The sequence below is a fragment of the Lathamus discolor genome, chromosome 3, assembly GCF_037157495.1.
Source record: "Lathamus discolor isolate bLatDis1 chromosome 3, bLatDis1.hap1, whole genome shotgun sequence".
In the NCBI taxonomy this organism is placed as follows: domain Eukaryota; kingdom Metazoa; phylum Chordata; class Aves; order Psittaciformes; family Psittacidae; genus Lathamus; species Lathamus discolor.
This window is the reverse complement of record NC_088886.1, coordinates 94,073,919-94,087,090: the sequence shown is the minus strand read 5'-3', so window position 1 is coordinate 94,087,090 and position 13,172 is coordinate 94,073,919. Positions and strand designations below refer to the sequence as shown.

At 42.7% G+C, this 13,172-nt stretch overlaps 2 protein-coding genes and 1 long non-coding RNA gene across 3 annotated transcripts in view; 2 read left to right on the top strand and 1 right to left on the bottom strand.

The window, feature by feature from the left end:
- LOC136010058 (uncharacterized) overlaps window positions 1-13,172 on the bottom strand; it is a 32,182-nt gene that overhangs the window by 1,930 nt on the left and 17,080 nt on the right. The gene's annotated exons all lie outside the window — the stretch shown is intronic.
- On the top strand, window positions 6,508-8,612 carry DUSP13A (dual specificity phosphatase 13A). Its single transcript, XM_065670674.1, has 3 exons — window positions 6,508-6,638; window positions 6,926-7,143; window positions 8,413-8,612. Exons 1-3 carry the CDS (start codon window positions 6,532-6,534, stop codon window positions 8,610-8,612), a joined length of 525 nt encoding a protein of 174 aa, XP_065526746.1. The 5' UTR covers window positions 6,508-6,531.
- Window positions 12,366-13,172, top strand: part of DUSP13B (dual specificity phosphatase 13B) — a 140,824-nt gene continuing 140,017 nt past the window's right edge. Inside the window, exon 1 of the mRNA XM_065670670.1 lies at window positions 12,366-12,757. The gene's annotated coding sequence lies outside the window, so the exon portion shown is untranslated. The remainder of the gene's footprint in view (window positions 12,758-13,172) is intronic.

Genomic DNA, 13,172 nt, shown 5'->3' with positions numbered 1-13,172 from the left:
CCCACGGTAAAAGCAGAGCAGACTTATGCAGCCTGGCCATGTGTCCCTGCAGAGAGCCTTGTGCCTGGCTGTGGAAGCTGCTGGGCAGATTTGCAGCAGCGATTTGGCAACCTCAGCACTGAAGGAAGCCTCGATGGTCAGTTTCTGTCTGAAGCTATCACTGCTAATGGCATTTTTCTGCTCTGTCTAGTTTCATCACCTAACAAATACTTGGAAAATGACCAAAATCAGCTTGCACAGAAAAGTGATAAAGAGTACAATTTAAAACTTGTAACTCTTAAATGAAAGCAGACGTGTAATAGCTGCTTAGACAACTGTACTTCAAAGCCGAAAACTACTTCTCCTTGCTAACATTTGATGTTCTTTAACAGGGTGAATTATCTAAATAGTTTATGCTTTATTTAACAGAAATTTCCAGTAAACCTCATTCCATCACTCTGAGTTATGTCACTTCATGCCATGTGACATGAAGGCATTGATGTAAGTTTGACAGGCAGTGGCAATGCTGACATGTCAGTCTGAGAATTTATGACAAATTATATGCTACAGATATTTTTAAAACTACTGTGGATTGCCAAGAAAAAAAAGTCTTTAAAATGTGTAATTACACTGGGTATATCTTTAGATTGAAAACAAGATATTCACTTCACATAGTTACATTGATGCAATGTTCAGGCTGACACTTCATCCAAAAAAAAAGAAATTTGTATTGAAATATCCCAAGTAGCTCCAGTTATATATTATATAGCAAAGGAAAATGAGATGTGTCAATGCAATTCTTTTGTAATTTTTTTAAGCACTGTGTCATTAAGTAATACTGTTAGCATTTAATAATTTGAAATGATCAATCTCAACTATCAAGAGAGGAAAGAAAGGCCCCACCTGAATAGAGAATGACTTATAAAAATTCTACTGCAGCAAAGACTACAACATACAAGGGGGAGGAGGGGGAATCTCTCACAAGAAGTGGTAATTGATGTAAAGCGTGCTTTTTTCTTTTTCTGGGTTTTGGGCTTTTCTTTTTTTTTATAATCTCATTTTTTGTACAAATTAGGTCCTGCCTTATAATTTCTTTGTAATCTCTGTACTTCAGTTAAAGCATGGTGAGATCAGTCGTGTGTGAGCTTTCAAGCACCTGTTTTATCTTCAAATTTCTTACTCCCATAATGGAAGAAGAAGAGACTGAATGCCTAAGAACTAATCAAATTAGTGAAGCATAATCTTTTTTTTTAAGGCAGAAGATTAGCTTATTAGAGGGGAAAAAAAAAAAAAACAAGAAACAAAAAAAGTAAACTCTGTGTGCTAATAGGACAAAATTGTTCCATACATTAAAAATACATTAATGTTGTAGAACACCAGAAAATTCTGTCTCACTTAATATTGACCTAAATGTACCAGAATTCTATTTGTTCAGTTCTTCCTCAATAACTAATCATCCCAGAAATCAAATCCTCAAAACAGGCTCATGACTGAAATGAGTAGATCTGTTGCAGTTGGAGATGACTGTATTTATAGAATCTAGCTGAACTTCATGCCATAACGTTTTCATTCTAAAAGCTTTCTTCTTTCAGGATATGTGAGTTTGATTTCGGCCCAGTTTTCACTAGAGAGATGGAGAGGTGTCACAGGCATGGCGTCGGTTAGTACTGATAGCAGTATTTTCAATAGAAGGGCCTCTATGAACATCTTGGTTTTGACTGCTGAACATTTTCCTGGTAATGCCAGGTAATTTGACTGCTGAACAATTTCCTGCCAATGCTGTGTGCTATTAGAGCACTCCATGGCAGTTTACACTGTTGCCACCTGGTACATTATTATCTAGGGAATGTTTGCAGTAGATAATTGCACCAAGTTCTACCTACAAACTAATCACAAAGGCATAGTCCAATTAGAAGGATGCCTTCTGTTGGGTATTCTGAAATTAATTTCAACTGAAACAGGAGCTGTTTTAAGATCATACATAATTGCACACAGATGTTTGGCTTAGAGCTGCCCACCATTCCTACAGTCAGGAGACTATCCAAACTCTTCAGAATCTCAAAAAGTCCATACTGCACAGAAAGCTGATTCTGCCTCTGTTCAGTGTGACCATATATCAGTTTGTTGCTTTTTACATCAACCTTTAGTGACTTTAAAAGGGCAAGGAAAGAAGCAAAGCTACAGAGAGCCAAATCCATCTGGACAAAAAAATTCCACCTGGAAGGACTCTCCTGCCAACTTTGAGGACAATGCTAAATTCATGGGTTTTGTAGTTTTTTTAGTGTTTGCATTCAGGCTACTTTTATACAAACTAAAATACAGTTCTTCACAAAGAGAATTGTGGCCTTTTCCTGAATGTTAACACATGGACAAAATAAGGCAGGAACAGAATAAGGCACTGTAGGAGCACGGAGATGATGGAACAAAGCCTTCAGCTTCACTTAGGGGAGTTAGCACTTGTGCTGAGAAGGCTCTCCAGCTTCCTGAGAGTTTTGTATCAAAGCACATCTCCGTAGCAGAGAACCTGACTGTCCTGTATTGACCCACAGACCTGATGGCTAAATCCTATGCAAACACATGGAAGGAGAGGTACACTCCGAGACATCCAAGCCCAGTGCCACAGACAGAACAACAGGCAGGGGAGAACATGGAGCAGGAAGAGATGATCTTACATCCTGTGGGTTAGTGCATAAAAGTGCTCATCTGAAAGCCACATCTCTGCTTCCTGTCTGTTACAAAGGCAACTCCTGGCAAAAAGAAAAAGTTCAGTAAACAGCTTTACCTGTCATGTTTGCAGACTATCAAGTGTTTAAAAGTTGCTAGGTGTGGAAGGCCAGGGTTTTGAAGGTGTACGTCATAAAAATGTTGGAGGCACACATGGTTTGGAGATCACTCTTCTGGCGTTCATGCTTTTCTGCTCAACAGCTTTCATGCCACAGTTTTCATGAACTCTGAATTCTTAGTGTGTTTGGGGTAGAGGCCAATAAATCTTTTACAGCTGAAAAGGGCCAGACTTAAACATGAGTATCACCTTTCTGACAGAACTTGACTGGCAACAAAAGGGCTGGACATGCATTAAAATAAAACAAAACCTGCTTGTAAAGCCTCACCTTGAGCCTCCACCCAGAAACCTGGGAAAAGTAAACCAAATTAAACAACTTCACCTGCTCAGTCAGTTAATGGCCATCATATTTGGCCATCATATTTGAAAACTCATGGCAGTCAGGTGAAGTTCCCGATGACTGGAAAAAGGGAAATATAACCCCCAGTTTCAAGAAGGGGAAAATGGAAGACCTGGGGAATTACAGACCAGTCAGTCTCACCTCTGTGCCTGGCAAAATCTTGGAGCACATTCTCCTGGAAGGCATGCTAAGGCACATGAAAAACAACAAGGTGCTTGGTGACAGCCAGCATGGCTTTACTAAGGGGAAATCCTGCCTGACCGATTTGGTGGCCTTCTATGGTGGGGCTACAGAACTCATGGGCAAGGGTAGAGCAGTTGATGTCATCTACCTGGGCTTGTGCAAAGCATTCAACACTGTCCCACACAACATCCTTGTCTCTAAATTGGAGAGACATCAATTTGATGGGTGGACCACTTGGTGGATAAAGAACTGGCTGGATGGCTGCACATGAAGAGCTGTGGTCAATGGCTCAATGTCCGGCTGGAGACCAGTAACGAGTGGTGTCCCTCAGGGATTGGTGTTGGGACCGGTCTTGTTTAATATCTTCATCGCTGACATGGACAGTGGGATTGAGTGCGCCCTCAGCAAGTTTGCCGATGACACCAAGCTGTGTGGTTCGGTTGATACGCTGGAGGGAAGGAATGCCATCCAGAGGGACCTTGACATGCTTCTGAGGTGGGCTGATGCCAACCTTATGAAGTTCAACCATGACAAGTGCAAGGTCCTACACCTGGGTCAGAGCAATCCCAAGCACAGCTACAGGTTGGGCAGAGAAGAGATTCAGAGCAGCCCTGAGGAGAAGGACTTGGGGGTGCTGTTCGATGAGAAAATGAACATGAGCCGGCTTCAGTGTGCGCTCGCAGCCCAGAAAGCCAACCGTATCCTGGGCTGCATCAAAAGGAGCGTGACCAGCAGGTTGAAGGAGGTGATCCTGCCCCTCTACTCTGCTCTTGTGAGACCTCACCTGGAGTATTGTGTGCAGTTCTGGTGTCCTCAACATAAAAAGGACCTGGAAACTGTTGGAACAAGTCCAGAGGAGGGCCACGAGGATGATCAGGGGACTGGAGCACCTCCCATATGAAGAAAGCCTGGAGAAGAGAAGGCTGCGTGGGGACCTCATAGCAGCCTTCCAGTACCTGAAGGGGGTCTATAGGGATGCTGGGGAGGGACTTTTCATCAGGGACTGTAGTGACAGGACAAGGGGTAACGGGTTAAAACTTAAACAGGGGAAGTTTAGATTGGATATAAGGAGGAAATTCTTTCCTGTTAGGGTGGTGAGGCACTGGAATGGGTTACCCAGGGAGGCTGTGAATGCTCCATCCCTGGCAGTGTTCAAGGCCAGGTTGGACGTAGCCTTAGGTGAGATGGTTTAGTGTGAGGTGTCCCTGCCCATGGTAGTGGGGTTGGAACTAAATGATCTTGAGGTCCTTTCCAACCCTAACTATTCTATGATTCTATGATTCTAATTTTCTTCATCCATAAGCACAAATCAATCAGCTTTAAAAGCACCAGTTTGGGAAATGAAAAAAGAAAAAAGGAAAAACCAAACAGAAAAACAATGTGACATATTAAGGACATATACATAGTGCTTGAAGTATAACTTTAACCATTTTTTGCAGTGGTCTCCTTTGCTGCATCTGGCCAGCTGCTTGCCTCACTCACAGCAAGGCCTGCCCCACTGCTCCTCTAGATAAGCATTGCAGCACTATTGCTTTTAATTTCTCATATTTCACCTTTTAGTTCAGAACATATATGGCAGTGGGAGCTAACAGTCTCTGTGCACAGGAGGCTCTTCAATAGTTTCTTCTCTAAATTCCCAGAATTGTAGCAATTTCTGCTTTGTAAGAGACTCTAAACAAAATCACTTCTTTTTTTCTCTTCTTGCATATAACTTTTGCCCTCTGATGCTAGAAACTGTTGCCTTGATCTCTCACCCTAAGTACTCCTAAGCATAGTTAATTAGTCCAGACTTTAATACCTGGTTTCAAGCAGCTTTCCATTATAAGACTTTTGTTAAAATAAAATAAAGCAAATCATCTCTCCATCTTAGTAAATCAATGCATGTGAAATAAAGGTGGCTCACACCTTATCAAGGGTTCTTTCCATTCACTGCCTTTTTTTTCTACAGGGGATAACATCATCAGCAAGTTTCTTCTCTTGGGTCACCTTCTTTTCTGCACTGCTTTGGTAGAAGAACCATGACTTGTCAGCATGTCAGCAGCCAGACTTACAAAGGAAAAGCATCAACATTTCATGTGTTTCACCCTGTAGCTCCACCACTGACACTTTTGCAGCCCCCTGCCAGGAATCACATATCCTGCAGACCAGAAGCACAGGCACTTGAAAGGACTCACTAGTATTACAATTTGATATGATGGATCTCCAACCTGAGGCTTGCCAGACCTTCCTATTCAAGCTAACTCAGTGACTCACAAGTTTCACCTGACAACCATTGTACTTACCTCCTTTGTTCTCTTTTCAACAGAGGGAGGTATCATAAAATACGTGGCAGATGAATTTATACAGTGATGAAAGTAGTGACTGCAATAAAAATGATTAAATGTATAACCTACATTTAGGCTCAGATAATTTTAATTGGTGAAAAAACAGTACCTTCAGGAAATACATTTATCTAGATTACTGGTGGTAGGTAAGATTTCACCATCCACTTGGTGTTTAACCTCCTGGTGACCATGTCGGTAGGACCCACTGGTGTATTTCAGACCCTTTCACAGCTATTAAGCTTTTAAGAACCTCAAAATAAATGGCAGTTGTTACTGGGAGGGAGTTGCTACTCTTTTTGCATTGGACAGGTTTCCATTTTTCCTTGATCAGACCTTTAATTGCTTTGTGATGAGCCTCCAGATCTCACTGTCTGCTGCTGCTGTGTTGAGATCACTGTTGAAAACAGTCATGGCCATGTGTTGGTGGGTGTCCTGTGGGCAAGGGGCTGCTGCCACATGTGGCTGACACCCCCAGCACCAGGACTGCTGTGCAGCAGAGCAGTGTGGCTCTGGGGACAAGCAGACTGAAACCAGTAACAACCCAGTAATGCCTGGTTTGGTACATGCATCTGTTTGCACTGGCTGTGCTTGTCAGGCCAATGCACGGGGAAGCGACCAGCCCTAGGGAGAGGGCTCAGGGGATAGCACAGTGCAGGGGCAGTGGGGCTCTGCAGCAGGAGCTGCTGCCCGGCACCTGCCTCAGCCCGTCTCCCGGCTCGCCCCGTGACCGTCCCGGGGGCTGGCAGCACCCCAGCACAGAGCACTGTGCCTCTGGCTGGTGCGAGCGGGATCTCTCCCTGGCTCTCGGCATGTCTGGGGTGGAGGTGCTGGGCTCCCAGGAACCCGAAGGCACTGGGACATGCATGGAGGATGTCCCCTCCATTAAGGAAATTGAGCAGCTCCTGAACACTGGGCGGCCCTCTTGCAACCATGTTGATGAAGTATGGCCTAATCTCTTCTTAGGAGACCTGTAAGTACAGCTTTACAGACATACCTCCGCCATACATTCTGTCTGTTAGTATGCCTCATAGGTGCAGCTTTAGACAGCTCATAGTTTTGCTAATTGCTGTCATTTACACAGAAGACAGAACAGTTTCCAAGAGAAAGTTATGACTACGCTGGTACTTTCTTCTTGGTTAGCCCTCAGAAGCAATGCACCAACACTCCAGCAAATGGCTGGGGGATGCAATCACAGCACTTTTCCTGCTCCGTGATTATCTCTGCGCACATCTTAATTTGTCTTTGTCTTTTCCTTAGAGTAACAGCTAACAACAGATTTGTTCTCTGGAAGATGGGTGTGACCCATGTTTTAAACGCTGCCCATGGCACATCATACAGCCACGGAGGCCAGGACTTCTATGGAGCGACCATTGATTATTATGGTGTACCAGCCCATGACCTCCCAAGCTTTGATATAAGCCAGTTCTTTTTCTCTGCGGCACAATTTATCCATAACGCCTTGAACACCCCAGGAGGTATGCAATTATTGTTGGTCTCATTTTCATGCGAGTTGGCAGTCTCTAGTAACAGGTCAGCTCCACAAGCTTGGTAGTGGACTAGTCACTACATGGTCTACTGCCAGCTGCTGGTCACCTGCACATTGGGTGGCAGGAGGAGGGAGCGCTGGCTACGTAGATGTAGCTCTAACTAGGTCCCAGAAAGCTGGTGTGAGAAAATGGATGAACAGTGTATGAAAGAGACTGGGGCGGAGAGGAGAGGAGGTAGAGAGAAAAATATCTGGAAGGAAAGGCTGGTTCAAAAAGGGAGAAGCAAAAATATGCATGTTGTAGATGCCCCATCCCTGCAGGTGTTCAAGGCCAGGCTGGATGGGACTTTAAGCAACCTGGTCTAGTGGAAGGTGTCCCTTCCCATGGCAGAGAGATTTGGAAACAGATGATCTTTAATGTGCGTTCTAACCCAAACTATTCTATGGTTCTGTGCATTTAAAATGGACACCCTCTTTTAAGACCCTCTTACAGCAACTGTATTTGTAAGGACAAATGAGTAGACAGAAGTCCTGATTTTTACAGCCACCAACTGCATGAAGAGGCTCATATGTTGCAGGTGAGCTTCTTGAGTGATCAGGGCCTGAAGGTCTGTTCCCCCAAGGAGAAGATTTACGTTTACCTAAAGAGATTTATAGTGTGTTGCACAACAGACTGAATTTCTTGGCACTGGTGCAATATAATATTAATTAACCTGTATTACATAAAAGAGCATTTCTTAGCATAAGCAAACTGGCATTAATGGAGCTGTCTCAGTCTGTATCACAAGTTCTGCCTTCAAAAGAGAATTATAGTGGCAGCTGATTGCCTTATTATGCAATGGTACTAGTCCAGTCTTTTTTCTTAGTGGCTAATGTGTTAGTGCCATCCTTTCAAGCCAGATTTTAGCATTCTTCTTCACCTAAGTAAGCGCTTGTGAAACCAATGGGTCTGATTTGTCTTGTTCACAACAGAACAACTTCATTACTTCAACAGGATTTTATTTGATTTACCAGTGTTTCTGAGATCAGGCTGGAATCTCATGGCACTTCTCATGCAAGTTAGTATAAACATTGCGAATTAGACTTAATTGTTAGCAGTTCATGTGATCTATCAGAAGGGGAAGAAATATGTTTGCAGTGTTACTCTGACCAAGCTGGAGAAGGCAGGAGGGGTTTGCTCTCCCTGTAAATTGAACTACATACACTGTACTGCTTCTCTTCTCTGGTTATATATATATTTTATTTCTTTCTTAACCAGCTAAAATTTTAGTCCATTGTGCAGTTGGAGTAAGCAGGTCAGCTTCCCTCGTCCTGGCATACCTCATGATAAATCACCACCTCCCATTGGTTGAAGCCATCAAAACAGTGAAAGAACATCGATGGATTTCACCCAATCGTGGCTTTCTGAAACACCTGAGAAATTTGGATGTTCAGCTACGGCAAAAGAAGGACTGCTGAAAGGGCAAAAACATTTATATTCACTTCTCTGAATTTCAACTTTCATAGTCATTGTGCATATACAGCTTCCTATGCTCGATGCATATTGAAAAAAATGAAGAAAATTATGCATCAAACAAAAAAGTCAACAGAAATCTAAATGGATGAATTCTGATAGCTCAGTTTCTGCAAGACCAGTACAGCCGAAATCAGCACCATAAGCACTGCGCACTGCAGTGCCTAGCACAGTGCAACCAGATGACTCCACTGGAGTGGTTAAGATGGACAGAGTTTGTTCCTAGTTTGTGCTAGTGCCCGAGGCATGTTCAGTAATTGCATGTAGCTGTACAGTATGCCCTTTACTTTGGAGTGTAACAGCCAGTTTCCTCGGTTTGGTTCCAGTTCATCTGTGCGTGTTTTCATAAGAAAATCTTTTTGCGTTTCAGGCCTGGTGATGTGGTGAGGACAATTTCTTAAAAGCACAGGCATTGCTATAGAAACATTCCTCTTTCACTGGTCTACTAAATACTACAGAGCTACTACAGAAAGCTGGGACAGCCTGAAGACCCACGGCAGCAGAATAAACTTCTGTGCAGCTCTCTCTGCAGTCTCTGAGTCAGCAAATCTGCAAACATTTCCTTGTGTAAATATGTTTTCAGCAAGATAATGAATATTATGCAGTATATTGAGGACATTAAAAAAAAAAGATGTCAGCTCTTCAAAGCATTTTGTAAGCTCATTAGTTCACTCTCCCTCCAAATTATCCCAAATCAGTTCTGTGTAAGTGGCTTTGAATCATCCCTGATTTATCATCAGGTAGGAACTTCGCTTACATCAGTGGCTAGGCTTAATTGATACAAATTAGTTTTAAGCTGTTTTGAGGATGTCACTTTTCCTATCACCAGTTAATTGGTACTTAAACCAATGTGATGGTTCATGCAGCAACAGCTGTATTTGAAATTCATGCTACTACTCTGCCTGAAAATTAGCCTGTTACCTTGTGATGAACCATGAAGTGATAATCAAATCTATTTTTGCACTTTGCTGCTAGTTTGATTTATTGATTAGCTGACCTTATAAACCTTCCCTGCCAGATTAAATAAATACGTTTATGCTTGTTTGCATTTGAAGCATCAGTTCTGATCATTTTCCTCACTGCTGAGAGAGACTTGCAAGGTTCTTTGAAAACTTAAATAGTGATAACTTGTGAGTTAAAACTCTTCCTTCCCAGGCCCCCTATCCTCCTTAATTCTTAGAGAGGTTGTAACATGAATACTGATACTGCCTAGCACATATGGGAATGTAGAAATCCCTCCCTATTTCACCATAAACAAATGCTTTGCAAAGTAAGCAGATTTAAGATCCTTTCAGAGGTCTGTTTGATGGTCCAGATTTTCCATGATGCTGCCAAAGCGCTCCACTGATGAGAGAAAGAGAAGACATTGTAGTGTAAAAAGATCAAATAGAAAATCACATTTAAAGCCCAACAGTTCTAAGACAATCTTTATACCTCACAAAGCAGCAGAGTGGTGGAGGAGGAGCTGGGTTTGCTTTGAAGTTTTCCATTAGAGTTAATAGGGATTTATATGAGCTAGTATTTCATTATAATTTATACTTCATTCACATTACAGTAGGTTTTAGTCTGGAAACCTTTTCAAGACATGGCATTGAAAAATCTGAAATTCACTTGAGTGAAATAATGCATCTTAATGGCTTTAGGCTGGGCAAAATTAGACATGTGAGCAAGATTAATAGACACCCCCCCCCCCCAGGATAATGTTTTGCATGCCCCTGAACATCTGTCCCACAAATCCACAGCTGTGAAACCTGCTTCTGTTGTAAATTAGTACCTGCTCTCGGAGATACTGCTCATACTGGGAGAGGATTGTTTCATCAGGAGTAGAGAAGAGTACAAAGTGAAGCTGAGTCAGTATAGCATCTATACCACCAATGACATGGTAGTGATCTTCTACAGCAAGACTTACCCCAGTGGAGCGAATGAATTAGTTAGAAACTTTTTCAAGGGCACTGGCAAATCACAGAAGTGTTTTTCATCTGTGCAGTTAGTATTGTCTATATTTCCTGCCTGACTATATTGCTCTCTTCCTTATATACAGTTTAAATTTGGCTCCAGGTCTGCTCAGGGAAAAAGACTCTAGTCAACATAAGCAAAAGGTCTGCTCAGGAAAAAAAAATCCAGCCAATGTAAGAAAAAGCAGTAGAATTAGTCCTGTAACTTCTTAAACCAGAAAATACTGTCTGCTGTGATGTGCTGGGAGGAAAAGGACCTTCTCACCTGTCACTTGTACTGCCCATAGTTCAAGTCATGATGTTACGTGACATTAGTACTTCACTATTTTCCACTATCAGTGGGAAAACCTGTATTTCAATTATTGGTTTGGCAAGTTAGACTAAGGAACCAAAGCAAGAGAAAATACTGCTTCGCCAGTGGCACTTACTTCAGAAAATGTACATCTGTCAATAGGGCCTAAGCAACCCAGGAGACTAAAGGAACGGAATGTTAACTCTTAATTGAGGGAGGGTCCTTAGAAAGATACTGAAGTACCTAAAGGTAGGCTGGGTACCTGCAGAGTAAGCCAAACCACCTAGGTTCATGCAGCGGTGCCTTCATGCCCCCGGAGGAGCCTGCAGGAACTACCAATCCTGGAAATCCAGCCTGGCCAGGACCTATTACTTTCCATCTCCTCTGAAACAGGTGCACAGGCATTCCTGCCCCAGACTTGCCTTGGCCTGGGGTCTTTCATTTGTCAATTCTTAACTCCTTTATCCCTTTTCAAGTTTCTTCATTTGGTTTTTATGTTTAGCTTTAAAATGCATCTGACAAAGTCCACAGTGCAGTGCATACGATCCAGGAATGAGCTCATCCTGTGAGAAAGGACCATGCCAGAACAAAAAGTTGGACCTCCTCTGAAGACAATCTGAAAACCAGGCTTTTATTCTTTTGAGAGCAATTTTCATTGAGACCCAGTTCCTGAACCACCTTACCAAGTGGGTAATGAGGACTAGTGCCAGCTTAGCAGAGGCTGCGAGTGTGTGTCTGTGAGCAGAGAGCACAGTGAAAGGGACTGTCCCAGCTACAGCTGACATATATCTGCTTAAAGCAATCACAAAACCACAGTGTCACCTGAAGTGAACCATGTAAAATTCCACTGGAAACTTCCCTTAATTTTATTTTCCAGTACAAGAAGTAAGGGAATCAAATGAAGTCAGTAGAAGCCAGGTCTAAAACAAGAGGAGGGGGTTTAGGTGAGCTGTGTAAATGCCTTGCTGCAGGATGCTGCAGAGGGTAAAAGTCTATAAATGTTCACAGGGTACCTAGAAAAGCTAATGGGATAGAAATACATTCAGGGTTACCAAATACTTAGAAACTCCCTCCAGATCAAGAAGCTTGTGAGCTGCAGCCAGCTGGAAGCTGGGAGAGTGTTAGAAAGCAGTGTAATTTATGTTTGTGTGTTCTTATTTTCTGTAGGCATCCACTTACAGTCAGAGTCATGCACAGGATAGTGCAGTCGATGGACCTTTGGTAAGAAGGCCCAGGACAGCTGCTGTCATGGTCTTTATTTTGAACTCCCCTCTAAGATGAGCTGTCCCCTCTTTCCCGGTAGCTTATTATTAGAACTGGGTCACATGAGACATTTGGGACTGCATCTCAGTTGTGTTGACCGACATTTCTTTCATAGGGAAAGCTCTATGCTAGCAGGCACACCAATATAGCTTATGTGGGGAGGGGAGTAGCAGGGGTTTTGTGTGAGATTCGCTTCATGCAGAATCTTCATTTTCGTGGCTGTTCCCCATTACATCAGGGATGTAGCGCTGAGCTAATCTGGGGAGGCGTCAAGGCGCGTGCTGTATTTAGAGACAGCCACCTGCTTGGGAACGTCAAGCAGCAGCAAAGAGCATGCTTCAGCAAAAAAAAATCCCCTGTGGATTCTGCAGCAGCGGCACCCAGCAGGCTCCCCCCCGCCCTAAAGCTGTGTGTGGCCACCAAAGGGGTCAGTGCCTGAAGACAGCCAGACCTCGTCAGCCCAGGAATGCTCTGAGCCTGGCACTCCTTCTGCCCAGGAACGGCCAGATATTTTGGACAGCTGCGGTGTGGAGTTAAATCACATGGGTGAAGAATGGCCTAATCTCTACATAGGCAATATGTAAGTGTTATCTGAGGCTGTGCTGCTCTGAAGGGCGGGGGAAAACAGTACTAGTTAACATATGCTGTCCAAATACTTTATTTAGTTAGCTTGTTAGACTTCATTGCCTTAAAATAGGCTTACAATTATCATAGAAGAAAGTAAAAAGACTATGAAAAAAATAACCTACAGAACAGAATAAAATTAATTAAAAAGAGACTAAGACTCTCTTTATTGCTTTCTATTATAATTATTCAACATGCAGATTTTATAAATGCTGTAACATTTACCATATAAAGCACAAGGCAGACTCATGATCCTGAGTAGACATAAAATTGAACTATGATTGGGTCTTACCTTTTGAGTTTAATTTTAACTAGAATAGATTTTTTCACAGAAAAAAAGCATTGTACTTTTTGCTGTTTGTATGACAACT